Source organism: Falco biarmicus, chromosome 1 (genome assembly GCF_023638135.1).
Source record: "Falco biarmicus isolate bFalBia1 chromosome 1, bFalBia1.pri, whole genome shotgun sequence".
In the NCBI taxonomy this organism is placed as follows: Eukaryota; Metazoa; Chordata; class Aves; order Falconiformes; family Falconidae; genus Falco; species Falco biarmicus.
The window spans coordinates 79,252,887-79,272,074 of NC_079288.1; the positions used below are offsets into that span (position 1 = coordinate 79,252,887).

Consider the following 19,188-nt stretch of genomic DNA (forward strand, 5'->3'; position numbering starts at 1 on the left):
GGAGGAGCCACCACCATCAGGGTGCTGCCTCCCAGGCAGGGCTGCCAACAGCAGCTGGATGGGCAGGGGAAGGACTCCTCCCCACCTGGTTCTGCCGGCTGCTCTGCTGGGATTCTCACCCACAGTAGCGGATCAGAGTATCTTCTGAGAAGTTAAACCATGACAACATTAAAGCAATCATTAATTAACACATTCATCATTAAAAGAAAATGAAGCAAATTAAATTCAACAGGCTACAGCTGTAAAATAAAACTGTACGAGTTCTGAAAGCAGAGCATGAATTTATTTTTTTTAAAGAGATTTATTTGTGAGTAGAACTTAATGATACAAGAAAGAAAGAAAAATACAGGACTTCATTCTGCCCCGAAGTGTGTAACCATACCATACATGACTACATTTTATATTGTAATACAAAGAATTAAAAGAACAAACTACAAAATTAGAAATTAAGAGTCATTGCATATGTGGTCAAGATAAATGGAGGGACTCCATTAAAGAACTGAAACATACAGCAATTAGTCATTTAATTACGACCCTGCAACAAAACACAATTTAGCAAAATAAGTATTGTATGCTTCCTAGTGTACAGAGGACATACAAGGTTAAAGTAGAAGCTGAAAGCCATTCGTGCCATGCAGTCCCGACTGAACATCGCTGCTTAGGGGTCTCTCCTGCACTGTGCTCTACTGCTGCTTCTGTTCCACCCGACCTCCACCCACACCACCACAGGTGACGTACCATTTCTCACCGTAACCATCGCAATCTCAAACCCTCTCTTCTCCTGCGAAGCCTCGCAGCTCTCGCCCTCCCGGCCACTGTTTCCCTTCGCTGCCTGAAACCAGCCAGACGTGGCGGCGCCTCCCAGCCTCACGCAGGCCTGCTCGTCCGCAGCTGCGCCCAGCCGCTCAGCCCACCTCTCCCTCGCTGCTTTCTGCTCTGCGAACGTAAGGCGTTAGTCTTCTGCTATTTTACCAATTGCAACGTGGAATATTGTCCTAAAAAGTCACATCCGTATTCTGTTTTGTGACAGACACGTGCTGCCAGTCAGCGTGTTCGCCTCCCCCGGGCAGGGGTGTCAGCGTTTTCTGCCGTCACAGGGGAAGTGCTAACACCAGAAACCAGAAGCGGTGACCAGCCCTCCCTGCTCTTGGCTGGGGGAATTACGCATGGTTTGTCCTGCAAGCTTCACCCACCTGATCTTAAAACTACTGTTACAGTTAGTGAAGACAGAAGCATGGCAATAACTGGAAAATAGCGAATTCGGTGGTGAAAGTGATTTTCTTTACCATGCTACATATTAAACAAACATTTATAGCAAACAGTGGAAATACACTTTTTGGGTTACTTGGGATTCCATACTTTACTGCTGGCAACAAAAAATATTAGAGAAACGCCAGTTTTCGTAAGTGAAAATAATTAATATAAAACAAGGTTAAATATTCAGTGTAATGCATTTACATTGTTATCATGGGAAGGAACAAACACAAAAGGCCACAAAGAGGGTTTGTACGCAGCAGGTTTGCCTGTGCACCCAGGGGACTTTTTAAGAGGGTGAAAAAACCCTGTGCTAAGGCCCAAAATACAATTGCCCATGCTCCACACCACCAGCCGAAAAACTTCTGAAATACTTTCAATACAGTTACTTTTTAACCTTTTCTAGCAGCCCAATTTCCATGTAACTGATTCTTAGGGAGGCAAGATGGAAAGACAGATTTCCCTTAAACTATATTCACTAGAGAAAAAAAACCTAAAAGCTTGGGCTCTTTCAATGCACAACATGAGCGGAACGCACCACAGTTATTCCAGTCCTAGACATCAAAGAGGATTTCATGAGCCAGTTAGAAAATAAAGCAAATTGAAAAGCACGTTCATTTTGTTACAATAGTCAGAGGGGGGAGAGAGAGGAAGGAACGGATAGCTCCAAAGCTGGACTAAGACATGATCTGTAATCACAAGCTTGCAGAAGTTTACGTGTCAGTCCAAGAATACTTCCCCCTTGAAAACACCACTGCAAAAGCATCCTCTCTACAAGTCAGTATTTAAGAAGAAATTTACTTGTGATTTGGAACAGAATATTGGGAAAGAACACTTCTTGTGGTAAGCAATGCATTTTATTTTTAATTGTGAAAATGTTTTTCTTCTTTTGCAAAGCAGTGCGGGCTTTAAATCAAATATAGTGATTCAATGCCTTCCACGTGGAAGTCGTGTAATTACAAATTAGGGATCAGATCTGTGGTAGCTGCTGAAAACACAGGATTAGCACCTTTCTGGACATTAGTTTCTGGTTATAACCTTAAACAATCAAGCCATAACTTGAGGGGCTGGTTGGATTACTTGTTGCATTCATTTACATAGTAAGACAAAACACTCGGTACGATCTGGTACATTCTAGTGGTTAATGGATTTTAAAATATGACAGTGTTTCTGCAGTGTGTTTGGCCTTTAGGAGTCACTCTTCTTTTTGCTCTTCTTCAGGAAGGAAGGAGTGCGAAACTTCTTTTTCTTTTTTGATGGGGACTTCCCTGGAGATTCATCACTACCTGCATCAGCTGCTGTCCCCTCCTCAGCTGTTGGTGTTACTGGCTCTTCAGCGGGCTGAGACTGGGATTCCTTATTTTCCACTGCAGGTGATTCCATTTGGCTTTTGGGCACATCATCATCACATCTCCCTTCCTCCTTTCCTAAGGGAGGGAAGCCGAGTGCTTCCGAAGGCTCATCGGGGGTGAGATCTGGGAGGGTTTGCTTGAAAGTTGCAGCATCACTGTCATCTTTGTAAGTCTGGTCCTGCTGTGTCTCTAGTGGATGGACAGACAAGGACACCGTTAGTTTACGTAAGCGTCCCTGGAACAGACAGAGCGAAGCAAGTTGATGGTGAGCGCTCTCTATTAAGAAATTAAGACATTTACTTGCATAAAGCCTTTGTAATAGGTTTTTCTCCTTTAGCTTTGGACACAGAGATAGAAGCAAAATATTCAAACGTCGGTTTTGTTTCTAAGCTTCTTACACAGAACAGATAAAGCCGAGTTCCATCATGTGGGTGTAAACCATTAAGGTGGTAACTGTTTGAACTTACTCTCATGCTTTATTTGGGACGTTTGCAAGCCATGTGATATTTCAGTACAGCACGCAGGAATTAAGCCTCCGGTTTTCATCAGCATTGAAAAGAGTAATGAAATTCTGTATTTTGATTCTTTTGGTGGGATAAAACTAATTGCTGGTTTGCAGTGATCCGATACATGCAACTCCATTAATTTCTAAACTGTTGGCTTGCTAATTTTTAATAACAATGCTCAGATTTTCACAATATTCTTCCACGAGATCAAACAGATGTTGCTTCAGAATACGATTTCCTATCACAAAGGCTTCAATTCTTTTGCAAGATACGAGTAGAAATTATGGATTCCTGTAAGTAAAATCCATGTATTTTATCAAATTACACAAGCTCAGCAGGTTATGCGGTACAACCTTTTTTTTTTTTCCCCTCTAAAATGTACATGGTGTCTAACAGCAAACTCACTCCGTATAAACAAGCATCAAAAACCTAGTGGTAACTTTATGTCCAAAGGTGAACTTCACCAGCACTCCCAGCTGTAACACCTTCCTCATTCCCCACTACGCTTACGAGATGTTCTGTTTAAAGCTCCTCTTTGTGCATAATATGTTTACACTTTATTTTTACACTTCCCTACAATATTCATCGCTGCACTGTACCCAAGAAGATCCGACATGGCTAATGACATCCATTAATGTTACGTAAGGAGGAATTTCGAACAAAATCCAGGCCAAACACATTGTAAGGTGCAAAAGGCAGACAACTATTTTTTCCCCTTCTAACATCTTGTTCATTTTAATTCGGAAAGAGTGAAGGCTTTCACAAGAATTTACAGGAAATACTTGATGCTTTCCCTTCTTCCCTACGGAAATGACAGTGACTGTTCTTGCCACTTTTATTTTTACCAGATGGGATCAATAATTCCCTGATGTATTTTAGAGGGCTCTGTTCTGTGAGTACCTGCTAGAAAACCAACATGTTTTTCCTAGAGCGCCATGAACTTCTAATAGGTTAAACAAAGCACACCAGTATTCAGTGCCAAACACTCAGAATGCACAAGTTAGCAGTTTAAAGTTACAATGCAGGCAGGATTTAAGGCAGAGTAAAAAAAGTGAAAGCAATTATGTACATTACAAGCTGCCTCCTGAAGCTCGAGTTTAACCTGTATATGGTACGTGACACAAATTTTTAAGCAGCACCACCTACAATTCTTCACTACCACTACAGTCTTCTTGGATTTCATTTTACTTTTCAGGAATTAGCTGAAAGCACTGCTGAGCTCTCCTCCCTGGGATCCAGCCACAGAATGCATGGGAGTGGTTCAAAGCTGGGCCAGGGGAGGTTTAGACCAGGCATTAGGGAGCATTTCTTTACCAAGAGGATGGTCAAACACTGGAACAGGCTCCCCAGGGAGGTTGCCGATGCCCCGTGGCTGTCGGTGTTTAGGTGGCATTTGGACAATGCCCTTAGTAACGGGCTTCAATTTTCAGTCAGCCCTGAACTGGTCAGACACTTGGACTAGATCATCGCTGTCAGTCCCTTCCAACTGAAAATATTAAATGCTATTCATTAGCTGGCCCTATTTTTAGCATCCAACCAGCACCGTAATAGATTGTCAGTCAGTTCTATTTTATCTTTCTAAAATAAGTTTAAAAGAAAGTTTTAAGCAACGTTTTCAAAAAGGAATTAGAAATTTTTGAAATTAAAAATTAGGAAGCTATAGGCATTCAAACAGCATTTGCTGATTGGCCTAAGCATTGGATAAATACAATTTTATAACTCATTAATCCAGGACTGCTATCCTTCCCAGTTTGTCAAATTACCATCATCCTTACTAAATGGATTAACATCTTGCTGGAATTAAACACACGCCTGTTTATCTAGGTCACTAAGGGCAATATTTCACCAGAATTAGGGAGATTCACAAATTCCACATTCAATAAAGCAAGCATGCCATATGTAAATGCCTTGCTGTTCTACTTGATGGATTTCAGTAACGTAACTAGGAAGGTTTAAAAATGTATCTTGCTGCAAAACCTATTTACAGTTTAAGAACTCAGCGGTATCTCAAAATGCCTTTTTTAGAATCACCATCCCCACATCCATGCTCTCCCTTTAATATATGCTGTGGCATAACAGTTTGAAAAGTAACATTAATACTGGTGTGTGTTTGCAATTCACAGTATTTATGAAAATAAAGGTTTATGGGGTTTTTTTCCAACACAAACATGTGGCCAAAACACAAACTAGGCTATAAATGAGTTAACACAAAAAACTTTTCTGACTTCAGCTACACTTAAATAGGAAAAATATGAGGAGAAAAGCTGAGAAAATGGCTGTATACAGAAAACGTCCTTCAACAGAACTTCTGCCAACTGAAGTGGTCATGGCATGAACTTTCAGTTACTTTCTAAAATAATCTTTGTATGTCTGTCCTGGAAAACTTATACAACTAAAAGAGTTTGTGGAACACAATTCTCAGTTTAAAAGAATTTTCAAGTTTTAGAACTTTTAGCAACATCACAGGTGTCTACCAGGTAGTTTGACTACTTTCATATCTATGACAAACACACTGATTTTCGGATACAAAGGACACACAAATGGAGGGGACCAAACATCCTTGTTACTTTGCAGTGTAATCTGAGGTAGCCCTGCAGATCTAGCCGAAACAGCTGTAGAAGTTGCTACCGCCAAGTACTTGCCATTACTCCTTAGATGTATTTTGAATTTCTCTACAGCTGCCATATGTAACATAGGAGTAGCTCCGTATCCACTTCTGTGCAGAAGTCTGCTGGTTAAGTCCAAACCAATGTCAGCAGTGACACTTTTGCACTGGAATGGATTAGGAACTTTCTTCCATTTCATTACCAGGTCCGAGTCGCGTAGGCAGCAGCAAAGTGTTGGGGCAGAAACTCCCAGACCTGTTTCAGCTGTATCTGAAAGACAACTTCAGACTATTCCTCTTTAAACTGAGGAACCAGACACACAGATATGGAAACACATAATGTCATTTTCACGGTCTCTTTCAAAAGGGTAGTGCATTTTAACAGGAGATCTGTAACTACCTCGAAATACATGAAGTCAAGAACTAAAAAATCAGCATCTCAACTGAAAAAGCCTGCTTCTTAAAAAAAAAAAAAAAAAAAAAAGGCAGCAGCAAAATCAACAAGAAGACTTTAGTAAACAAAAACGCACAAGTGAAGCAAAGCACATAAGCAGGTCAGAGTATGGAATGATACTTACTATGGTAACAGGTACTCTTTAGCATATCCATCTCCTGTTTGTAACGCAGCCACAAGAAGAAAAAAGCACAAGTAGAGAATCTATGCATTCATCACAGCCATTGTGTTAAGTCAGAAGAATGGTTGCAACCATTCTTATAGAAAACAGAATGAGATGAAGTAGTGAATGGAAGACTAACAGACAAGTGATATATCCAATGTACAAGGTAAAGGAAACGACAAAAATTAGATTACACCTGTTCAAGATGTTATTTTATCCTTTTTTCAGGAAACTGTAGACTTTACCAGCCCTGCTTTTATTTTAGGTAGAACTACTATGTCAGGTGTGCAAATAATGATATTTAGATTCAAATTGAGTTGGAAAAAATATATACTAAGGTGTAATCCAAGTACAATAACAGTTAAGAAATGTGCAATCGGTGAAGGAGGTTAACCAAAGTATCTAAATTTGTGTCTTGTTCACCATCAGACACTATTTCATTTCATAAGAGCACTTCTTTCTCACAGAAAATGTACAAAAGAGTGAATCAGTTGAGAAACACCAAGAGATGACAAGGCAATTCTGAAGGGATGAAAATTTGTCTTTACATCAATGCACACTTCTTTATTATTGTAAACTTAACTCCTGTTACACTCCTAGTTGAGTGGAGTATATTTTAGGTAGTATAAAAATATAATAAATAATTTACCTTTATTAGATACTAGTTCATATATTTTCATGCGTCAGTCACTAATGATACAGTTACTGGTTTCCCCTGGCCCCCACATGGGAAGAACATACCTTCCTCTATTTTAATCGGCGTACTGGGAGGAGTGCGAGCTGTGGTGGGATCAGGGGGACTTCTCTCTTTCTGTTGCCTGCCATCTTCTGAAGGTTCTGCAGATGTGGACAAAGACACATTGGAAAGCCAGACAAAACTTTTCAGCATGCGAGAAAACAAGTGTCCTTTTGCTCCATGCACACAAGATACGAATACGTTTTTCTGACCCAAAATTCTGCCAGGGTATTAAATAATACCAAAACAAGCAAAAGAAAATTAAGTCATATTTAGATATCAACAACGCTGTGCAAGTCACAGTTGTGCTCTTTGGTTGTTCGGTTTTGTTGTTTGGTTCTGTTTTGTTTTGGTTTTGTTTTGTGGTTTGTTTTTTTAATAAGAGGGCATGAATAATGTAATCGTTTATGAACTGGTTCACACTGTTCTACAGAAAACTTGTGAGGCAAAACCACAAGGAAGATATAAGCAAATATGGGGGGAAAAAATGTTTTTTTCTGTTTTTAAATGTTATCAGACCCACACAAGATAGCGCTCTTTTGCTTGTTTTGTATTGCTGAAACTCTTGAGTAAACAAAATTGCATCCAAAAAGAAAAGATGACTACACAATCAGAGAAACATGCAGTAATTAAATGATTCAAAACAGATTTCACAGTGGTTTGTGTATTTGTTATTAGTAAGGAGGGTCTCCCTTGCTTCCAGGTTTAAACAGCCCTAGATCCAAAGGAAAATTATTAATAGAGTACACCACGTATCAGGAACAATATTAAAAAATTGTTCTGCACAGTCCACCTAAGCAATTAAAAGTGCAATCAGTCCCACAGATGAGAGTCAACTGAGAATCTCCAAATCGTGTAGATAAAGAGGTTGTTCCTCAGATTGCAAGTGCAACTGTACCATATTAGTAATACCTGAGGCCTCAGCCAAAAGGTCAGGATCGGACCTTAACGCTTTGATCACTGCAGTATGAAATTCCTTATGGGAGGACTTCTGCCCATCTGGCTCTTCCTGGTTAAGATGTGTGATGACTTGCTGCGCAGTCTGACAAGAAACCCATGCAGCAGCAAACTGAGTGTTATCTAAAGATTTAGACAGTGATGATACACCACGATCCTGTAAAGTCGTCTTCATATCTGTTCCTAGACAGGTTTTTGATCTGCCTTTCAAATCCAGACATTTTTTATCTGACGTTATTTTGCTCACTGATGGTCTGATTTCTGAGCAACGTACTCTGTTCCCCAGCTGGTGTCTGACTCAGTAATACAGTCTCTCCATATTTTGATATCTTATCTAAGAAGGATGTAGCAGTGATACTCAGAGAATAAGTGTATCCAGTTATACAGGCATAAGAGCAGAGTATCCCACCCCACACAGTCCACTACTTGATTAACTAAACACATCTGACCTATGATGGCTCCCTACATTGTCTTATCACAAAGCAGAAGCAGGGAGCACGCACTGCAAAAGAAACAGCACTTCTGGTTCCTGCATCACTCGAATTCAAAACCTAACAACAGAGAAGCACTGTTAAGTATTATCCCTTAAAATCACACAGAAGTTAAAGCAGGATAACCACTTCAGATGCAGCAACGGTTTCACTTTACAGCACAAATCTCCCATAATTCTATAATAATTTAGAAAGTCTGTTTGGGGGCAGGTCCCCAGGGCGTGCCATTTCCACGTAGCAATCAAATGTTGTTCTGCATCTTCCCCACTGAACAAATTTCTCAAATGCACAATTTTCAGCGAGTTTGAAAACAGCACTTTTGCTGCTAAAAAGCAACACCATTCTCTCAGCCTAAACTCATCCCCAATGCCAAAGGAAACAAAGCTGAACAATCTGCAATACTCTGCAGTACCTAAAAATTTTTCTGACTGAAGTTTCAAGCTTTCAACTTCCTAATCGCAGCAGTAACTGGCCACACAAAACACCCCAGTTGGTCTACTAGGGTAGTTATTTTAAAATAAGATCTATGCATTTTACAGAATACTCCATTACCACTTAGATTGCACATTCTATCTCCAACATGCTTTTTAGATTTCTAATTCACACTGGAAAAGCTAAAACACCGAAGCCGAGTAATTTATCCGTAGCCTTTGCAGGTGACCCAGCTTTCAATTAGCAATAAACTTGCTGTTGTTATAATCTACTGCAGAAAAAACACACACAGAGAAACCAACCTTCTGGTCCCTTCTGCTTTCTTTCTACTTCTTTGCGATATTCTTCCAGTTCTCGATCAGTGAGTTTATTGAAAGGATTTGGTCCTGTTGTGCTCACTATGACTTTTGGTTGATACTCTTTCTCAATTATTGCCTTTGACGCAGTCACCAGTTCCCCCTGACAAAAGAAAATTAAGATACATCTGCAATCCAGCAGTAACTTGCAGAACCCTGAGAAGTACAGAGGCTACAAAGCAAATCAACCTAAAAACGAAACAAAAAGATAATCTGGAAAGTGCTGCATTTATTTTCTTTTAGGTTTTGGGTTTTTTAAATTTATTTAATCAACAGCAGTTTAATATACAGGAGAAAGCAGGTTTCATTTATTACTCTTACAGACACATCACTGTTTCCACCAGGGAACATCCACCATTAAGCAGCAGATCAAACAGCAGCCAAACAGTTTAGCTGAATTATATTTGAAGTCACAGAAGTAGCAAGTTTTTCTTTTTCTTCCCACAGAAGCACCAGGATACCAGGCCCAACCACATGGCAATTGGGCACAGAATACAAGCAGAAGTTCACAGAACTCAGTTCATAGGTATCTTTGGTTGTGGTTTGTTTTGGTTGGGTTTTTTTTTTTATTTGTTTCGTTTTGGGTTTTTTGTTTTTATAAAGGGAAAAGCCATTTCTAGTAGCTACTATGTAACATCTAACAGATGTTACAGTAAAAAGCCATCTTGTATGTGTCTTGTATACACCAGATTAACAGTTTATTACAAGCAATTTTAAAGTACTTAAGGTTAACTGTAATCTTATACAAGTCAGCATATTTACATCTATAACATTTGTCATACAAGCCAGATAAAAAGTTATACAAATAAAAATAAAACATTAGCATTCTAAGTACGCTAAGTTCCAATGGACAAAAGCAGCCGCATCAGAGAATCTCTAATGCTAAGGTGTTTAGTTTTTCTCCTCTAATCATACAGTAAAGACTAAAGCCACTGACTTTTCATTGTCTCGGATAGGGAAGATGCTTGCCTGGATAGCTGCTGTATCTTTCAAGCGACTTGCTTAAGCATTTGGGTTTTTTTTTCACCAGATGTACATACAGAACACTACTGGCACTAGTTCAGAAATGACTGATGTGTGGTCTGTGCCTCGTGTCACTGCAATGCCTGAATTACCTTCGTTGTTGAAAAGAGGTATTTGAATTCCATTACCAAGTACATACAGGTTATTGGTTGGCCTAAGTTGTCTTCATATTCAAATGTTATTTCTACCAATACTTAAAAGAAAGCATTAAAAAGCACAGTTCAAAAGTAAACAGCACTCAAACAGACAAACATTCAATTCCACATCTGTATTTGATGGACAAGCACGAGATCTTCACTGCACAACTGAAGATGAAATTAGACAGAGTACTGTTTTGGATGTTAAGAGCTGCTTTGGACAAGCTGTCAGCACCAAAAAGGTGACAGGCAAGAATATCCAGGTAGAATGAGGAGAAGAGCAGTTCGGTGTTTCTGAAATTCTCATGAGAGATCTCCAGAAACCTCATCTAGAGCAACCCAGGGAGGTAAGAACAGCTGGTTGTTAGAATCTATTCTGTTCTTCAGGAAGCAAACACCAGCCAGAAGTACTAAAGAACAAACAGCACAACAACACGTCTCCACTGTAAGATCCTGAAAAGAACTACAGGACAGAAATATCCCTAAAACGCTACACATCAACTCCATCTCTCCATAAAACAAGAACTCCTCTCATCTCAGATGCAGAATGTCTGTAGAATGTCAAAAGCCTTTTCTCAGGTATTTCCATTAAGCACGAATTTGACAGTCATAGCTTTTCTTGCAGGCTAATGCATTAAAAAAAAAGTCACAAAACCACAAACCTTTGTACAAATCCGCATTGTTCTGTAGAAAACGTAAAAAAAAACCAAAACAACCCAAAACTATAGGTCCCAGCTTTTGATGACGGCAGAAAATTGGCACCCATGGCAATTTTCTATTTCCCTCTCTACCCCTTTCAAACTAAATATTGTCTTTAACTGAACCCTGGCAATAAAAATAGCAGGGGCTTTTAAAGCACTGACCTCAGGCAGAATTTCTAGAGATTTCTAGGACAATGAAAGTCAACAGAGTAACAAGACATACAGTGCACGCTGGTATCCATGGAATGTTTCAGAATCTTTGAGTCTTGTCTGCAAGTTGAATCCAAAATGACTGAGTAGAAGAACTTTCACACGAAACAACATTTTTCTGAATGCCTACTGATTGAAATAATGACAAACAGCAAAATACGCGGTTTGCAGCAAGATGACTCGTGCACTGGCATTATGTGCTCTCCTCCTTAAGAGAGTACCTTTCTTAACTACTGGGAATAAAAGCAGCACGCCAAGCTTACCACGTTCACTAAATTAAAAGAACCCAATAAATAACAAACCAAAACCAAACACACACAAAACTACACCCACAATTAATGCAAACGGTATTTGTACTAGCTGAGTATCTCCGACCAAAGAGCAATAGTATTTAAAAAGATTAGTGGCAAAGACAGTAAGCGGATTACGTATTACAAAGAAAAAGCACTTGTGTTTTTTGGACTGTAGAAGCAGAAAACTACACGAGACCAGAAAGGCAAACTTTTGATCTGCTAAAAGCTGCTTCCAGATTAACACATCCAGTTTTGCTCAGTATCAATAGTATGGTAGGAGTTAAAAGGCCTCTAACAAAAGTTGTAAGTGTAGAGGTACTGATTCCATGGGGAAAATAAATGATAGTAGCATGTTGGTAAGCTCCACAACACGATTAGTCTAAAACATGTAGAAATCAAAGTAGTAGAGATACAGCACTTCACAGAATAGGCCACAGAAGCAGCCTTCCAAGAATTCAAATCAAAATACACAACACAAAGGAAGAGAGTGACAAGGGACAGAAGGAAAACAAGTAGAAAGGACTAAAAAGACACTACAAGATGTACTGTAGATTGTTAAATGTGACAGTAAAATAGACAAGACTTCGCAGAGCTATCAACCTGTCCATGCCATCTGGAGATTCCTATGAACGGTCAGAAAAACTGAACAAGAAAATCGATCTGTAGTTGCTTCCAGTACTAGAGAGCCTGCAGAGAAAGAATAAATTCCCATATAAAAGACTGGCACTCTGTTTCAACAGAGGGTGACACTCAAAAAAATAATGTTCTAGTGATTTCACCTGGATTACACTGACACTAGTATTATTTTGATGATGGTCCTGGTACTATTTTGATGACAATTTGAAGTTTGATTCCATGTGTAAGCACCTGAATATCAACAGTATCTTCTCCACTGTAAGAATTAATGGATACATTACATTCATGAACAGAATGTATTTTCACTCCTGAGAATTTAGTAGGGGCACATTCTCCCAATAAAGATACAACAAAGGGGAAGTCATTCAATACTAAACTTGGCCCTCACATATCCTACACGGAAATTTTACATATCAAGTCATTTTGCAACCTCTCTACCAAATCTTGCTTTCAGAGAAAAATTTGAAACTGCTGTGAGGTGACCATCATTTAACAGGCAAGCACTTCATCTTGTTCTCATGGATAGACGTGGACAAAACTGGCACCTTATACATGACAAGTAGGTTCTTATTAATTGTCTAAAGCTAACAATCAGTCTTAACACAAACTGGCATTAATGCAGCGCCTTTACCCAAAAAACCCAGGATTCATAAAGTACTGTTCATGTAGAAGTCGCCATTAAAACACAGTGCCACCTCTGGGGAAGAACTCAGAGGCTCTTCATGCTCAACAAAGCCACAAAATTTCCATTCTAAAGGAAGACACACAAAATCGGTGATTCCCCTTTTACTTGAAGTTCTTGAAAATTCATGTGAATTTATTTTTTAAAAAATCAGATTGCAGAATAGTCATTGGTAAGAATAACCAACGTTCCCTCTCATTCAGCCAAGACTGCAGCAGAAACTTGGTTAACCAAGTCTATAACAAGAATAAATAAAATCACGTTATGCACAAGGAGCTCGTGTTGCAACATGGCCAGGACTTCTCAGAACATAGACAAAGCAAGTGACAAGGCAAAACGGAGTATTTAGTACTGCAGCCAGAGGCACAGAAGACTCAAAGCATTACATGCATACTGTACACAAACGGGATTTTCTTCATCCAAAATAGTGTGCATTAGTATTTGATATAAATCTCAATGTTGACTGAAAACATAACACATTTTAAGCGTTATTGCAATCAGATGGAACTTTTTACTTTAACCACAGTGAAGTGTCAAAGGATTTGTCAGCTGAGAACATGTAATTATCTGGTACCTAAAAGTCCTTTAGTCCTTGACGTACAGGTCTGCTCGAAGTTTTATTCAAAGTTTCATTTGAGGTTTACAAGGGCATCAGAAGATTTCTTATAGTTTCTTTGTTCCACCATGGACAACTGATTATTGGCATAATCTTTCTAGAAAATTTCTCTGGTGGGGTGTTTTTTTCTGTTGTTGTTTGGTTCATTGGGTTTTGTGTCTATTTTGTGTCTTTTTTGTTTGTTTGTTTTATTTCATTTTGGGTTTTTGTTTTTGGGTTGTTTGTTATACTCCCCCCCCCTCCCCCCCCAACAGGAAGTTATTAAGCATTCAGATCACAATCCATATTAAGATAATAAAGATTATTAAACAGGCCACTCCTACTGTAACTAATATTGTGATATAATTTTATCAAGTATTTCAGAAGGAAACCACTTTCATGACACCACAAAAAGGAAACACATTGTTTGGACATCTAAACCCTAACACTCTACTCCTAGGCAAAATCATATAACCAACAGACCTTTTGTTGGTTCCTTGCCATCTACAAAAATGCATGTACAATATTTGGCTAATTTTACAGAAAGATGATGCTATTATTTAAAAAACAGTACTTGAAAGCTACCTTGCATATCACTGATGAAAGAAACCGCTTAAGTTATGATAACCAAAGGATGACTATCACAATAATGATTCTTTATTTTGAAGGCATTCTTAGGCAGAGAATAGAAGGCATGCACTGCCTGGAAGACTTTGGCTTTGCTTTATTTTTCATCTTAAATCTGGAAATAGTATTTTATTATTTTTCCTTTCAGAATATGGATAAAACAAACTCTGATGTGAAAAACATCATTACAAGATTCTCATAATGATACAACTATCTATAATACAAACTGGCTCATTACACTAGGAAGAAATTATTCTGGTTCTTTGATGGGAAAACTCTTCTGATAATGAGATGTTAGGCATGACTTAAACCAAGAGTTAAAATAAAATACTGGAGCAGAAGAGACACTGATGCTTATTTACACACTGTGCTTCCACGTGAGATCACCTCCAAGAAACTCCTTCAAAACCTGGCAGAGAAAGACAGCTAAGGACGCATTGTGTCCAATGTGCAAACTACTCCTCTTTACTCAGCCTCAAAGGACTGCCCACCTCAACCACACACACCTCTCTTGAATTTACTCTGTATTTTAAGTGTATTATGTAAGCACAAGCATGATTACACGTTTGAAAGCCAATCGATTTTGGAAGCGTGGGGCATCACTCAGCAACTCTTGTCGATAAACACAGGAAGTTTTAAGGAAACAAGATATCTAGCAACGTAGGATCAAAAGTTGACAGTGTTCATCAGCATGACGTATTCCGAACATGTGGTACCTTCAGAATGACACTGATGTCATCAGGCTAAGGTTAAGCTAACTTAAAAATCGATCTCAGAGTAATTCAGCACTAATAGCATGCACAAAAAAAACCCACTGTATGCAGAACCTAATCAGCACCTTAACATCAAAAGTGTTTCCTCAACAGCTTCTACAGCCAAAGAAAAATCCTTAAAAGATACTTTAACAGGGTAAAGTAACTGCTTGTATAGTTGCATATACGTAATTTGGAGATCCATCTTTCTTTTTTCTTTTATAGCCAGATCTTGAACTAACAGAAGGAAAAGGTCAGGGTAAGGAAAAGGTAAAACGAAGGGTGAACAATAGTATTTAGAGCAGTATGACAGGGCAGTACCTTTCTAACAGACAGAGATTTAGCAGGACTAAAGGCCTGCTCTGTGAGATCGAGCCCTTCAATAGATTCCGTACAGTCTGAGAGGGGAGCATCCTGCAACAGTAAATTGAGTAAACAGAGCAAACCGAGCCCAGGCTTTAAAACATCAACCAAAAGCATTATGATGCTTGCGAAAACCATGCAAAGAAACAGTAACTGGTAGATAAAATTGCAAGTGAGAATGAATCGACATGCACACAATATGACACCCAACATGAATAATGCTATGGTCATGATCAGACTTGCCAAACTTTTTAAAGTGTATCAGAAAATACTTAGCTGGGGCAGTTAAAGCACTTGGATATACAGAGCTTTAAAGTCATTCAGCTACAGAGTATAACTGTATAGCTCTAATTCTTACTTTACTTCGAGCTAGGATTCAGTCTTTTGTATATCCAGATACATTGTTTTAAGTTTTACTGACGTATAATAGGTTCTTTTTCCCCAAACTGATCTTCAAATAAAATATTATGAAGCATGATAAAACATATTTAACACATAACACTACTGCCCCATAGTGAGCCTGCTGGGCTCAGTATTAATACTTCAAGATACATAAACTTGGAAAAACAAAACAAAAAGTTGTCACAAAGCCCAACTAATTTTGAACAAGAATCTAACCCATATAAATAAGCCTTCGGAATTTCATGCATTACATTCAGCAAAAAAAACAGTAAGCATCCTCCACAGACATGCTTGGGCTACATGGCTGAAGCCTCTTAAATTTCTGACCCTGAGCACTCTCGCAAAGACAATGGTGTTACCTCTAAGACTTACCTTATAAACAGTTACTCTCTGCCAATTAAAGAATAATTTTATAGTGATATATTAGGTGAAAGTAGAGGACATAGTAAATTAACTTTTAGCTAATAGTTTTAAGCATTTTATATTCTCACCTGTACAAGACTCCTGTCCACAACTACCCCAGAAAGAACCTGTGACTGAGGGCCTGCAGTTTTAATATCTTGTAAATTTTGCTCTCGAATCTGTAAAGGAAAGCAGCAAAATACAGTCACATGAACAACAGAGAGAAGTTAACCACATGTTTCCTATTTAAAAAAAGGGGTGGGTGAACCTACCAACAGGCTATAGTGTCAATTGCTATGGCCTGACCCATCAAATAAAGCTGTGCTTACAAACACCACATGAAAGTATGTGCTCAGGTTCCTAGTTGTTTCCTCGTATTTCTCAGAATTCAGGTTTTAAAGTACTACAGCAGGTACCGTCCTTTGGTTTTTTGGTACTGGCTCATGGCAAAAACTCTACAGATCAGGTAACAGACAACTCCAGTTTGTAAAGAAGAGCAAGGAGAGAAAAGAAGCAAAAGAGGTCATATTTATGTAAGTCTATTGTACCTGACCTATCATTTACAAGCTTCTGTCACTACCTATGAGTCACTGATACTGCACCACAATACTATTTTCCTTACGGTACTTACAGTGGAACACTGTACAGCATTCAATTTTTGCATCTAGTCAGGACCATATTCTCAAAAGAGCATATAAATATTATTCTATGCATAAAGTGACACTCCAGAGTACTCTAACACATCCTTTTGTTGCATCCTAAATACCTCCCAGTTCTTTCCCTATGAAGAAGGGAACAGATAGCAGATCTTTAAATCTAGGTATTTCTTATTTAAATTTGCTGTCCTACAGTGGCGAAGAATTCATAACTGACTCAAAATTTATTTCTAAAATATTCTGCCTCTTGTTCCAAGATAAACAAAGAAAAGCACATGTCCAGAAAGACCTCTACAACTAAAAAGGACATTCAGTTTTACAAAAAAAAGACATGCATACAAGCCTACAAACACAAGGTATCATTAATACTTGGTATTTCACAAAGTATGAAGATATCCTGCATCATCTGTACTTATTTCTAGTTTATTACCCTTCTCGTGATCAGGAAAGTAAAAAGTTTGATGTTTTACTCCTTCCCTCTTAGCTGCTTTATTCAGGTTTTTAATAAAACAGTATTTGTGTTTCAAACACCAAGAAACTGCTTGGCAATCTCATCAGACTTCTCATTTCAAGTGATTATTATTTTACAGTGCCAAGTTAGGAAAAGCAAAAGCTTTATCAACCTTATGCAAATTATTTTAGAACAAATCAGTGTTCCTGCTAGTACCCCTGCACAGAGACCTTCCTGTGACATAATGCTGACTCTCATGTTCCATATGGCCATCAGTGAGAAGTAGCAAAACAATCCAGAACCAGTTACATATTAACAAGATTACCAGTGCATATTTTACACTATAAAAGAAATGAAGTGAAAAAACCCCAATGCATTCAATGCTTTCCTGTTGGTAGACTGGTGACAAGAAGATCTGAAATTTGAAGACTGGAAAATTAACTGCTAGCTCATTTCAAGATTATTAACGTGCCGTTCCAAAGGCCAAAAGAATTTCCGTAACAATCACAGCATATTACAATATAACAAAATACAATACGGAGAGAGATCCATAGACTTCTTTGCTTAGGCAACAATTTCAAATGGTGAAACCAAAGCAGGAGAATGTAAAAAACCATGATCTCAGGGAACAGAATTACTACCATAAAACTCAGTAGTGGCTGTTTCAGAGGTATCCAGCAACCGGTCTGACAGTAAAAAAATGTAAGATAATTAAAGTCTTCGTATAGTGGACAGTAATACCATCTTTTTCCAAATGTGTTCAGAACATTTCAGAATTGTTTCAGTATCCAGTTATAAAGGGACAGGACAATACCAGAGCTGTGTTATTGAACCTCCAGAATTTCACTATAGCAAAGTAAATTAGTTCATTAGAAGTAAGCAACTTAATTGTAATGGTGACCAAAAAAAAGTTATTTTATTGCTATCACAAACCTTGTTCCTCATTTCTTGGACCTCCTTTGGATTGGTGTTCAATGGAACAAACAGGTTAGGGACAGCAGAGGTGGCAGTTCTATGTCCATCCTCTTTAGTCCACTGTAATATCAAGAACAGTTGAACAGTCAGAATTGCAGTAATGGCTATGGACACTCTGAGCAGCAAATTCACATAACAGTTGATCATGCATTATACATAGCAGAGAACTGAACCAATGATTGTGTTCTTCTACCCATTCCTAAGACTACTTAAGTTGCTTCCTTCTTCAGTAACATATACTGTATCTTCAGATACATTTCTAAACATCAGAATCGTTCTATTAAGTCAGGCTAGTAACAGCAACAACAGAGCCAGTTAACCTGCAAATAACTTCCACCCCAAACGATGCAATTACAACAGCCATGTGCATTTCAGAGATTATGGAGACTGAAGGGTTTTAAAGTGTTTTTTTCTGTGCACTTGACCACACTGACAACCGCAGTGTTTCATGCTTCTAAAAATAGTCTACCTCTCACTTTATGAAGAGACATATTAATGCAGGAGCAGGAAAACTCCAATATAGTTACTTATTTTTAAGGATATTTTTAATCAGAATTTTCACAATGAGTTCGTATTTGTTTGAAAAGGACACTATTCCTTACCTAAACAGAAGTACAGCGAGATCTAAGACACGAGCTCTAAAACCCTGTTACTGCCACTTTTCTTTTCTGCACTGGGTATTTTTACAAAATAGCATGAGAGAGACAAAGAGATCATTGATTCAATCCTCTGATACTCAACAAACATCAAAGCGAACTTAAAGCATAAGATGACAGAAGTATGAAAAGCAATGTGATGTCACTAACCAGGTTTAGTGAATGATTCTGTACTGTGAAGCAAGAGTGGGCATCACCAAAGTTTTGCATTAAAACAAGCTACTTCAGCAAAATGTTCTGTTTCCAGAATTAGTTTCTGCACAGATAAATGGCTGTATCAGCACAGCAACCTAGAGGAACAGTTTGGTGATGTCGAATATT

General features: G+C 38.4%; 1 protein-coding gene across 13 annotated transcripts in view; it reads right to left on the minus strand.

Moving 5' to 3' along the window:
- Window positions 1-362: 362 nt before the first annotated feature.
- The window catches only part of ADD1 (adducin 1), a 66,763-nt gene continuing 47,937 nt past the window's right edge, over window positions 363-19,188 (minus strand). For 5 of the 13 annotated variants that reach the window (XM_056339243.1, XM_056339253.1, XM_056339221.1 and 2 more), the window contains exons 11-16: window positions 18,170-18,271; window positions 16,219-16,308; window positions 15,284-15,376; window positions 9,253-9,409; window positions 7,076-7,171; window positions 363-2,795 (exon numbers count right to left, since the gene is read on the minus strand). In XM_056339243.1, the coding sequence (XP_056195218.1) occupies window positions 2,443-2,795; window positions 7,076-7,171; window positions 9,253-9,409; window positions 15,284-15,376; window positions 16,219-16,308; window positions 18,170-18,271 (891 nt within the window). In that variant the 3' untranslated portion in view covers window positions 363-2,442. Of the gene's footprint in view, window positions 2,796-6,294; window positions 6,330-7,075; window positions 7,172-7,435; window positions 8,151-9,252; window positions 9,410-15,283; window positions 15,377-16,218; window positions 16,309-18,169; window positions 18,272-19,188 lie in introns of those variants that run through there. The other 8 variants (XM_056339304.1, XM_056339294.1, XM_056339268.1 and 5 more) reach the window with 6 other exon arrangements.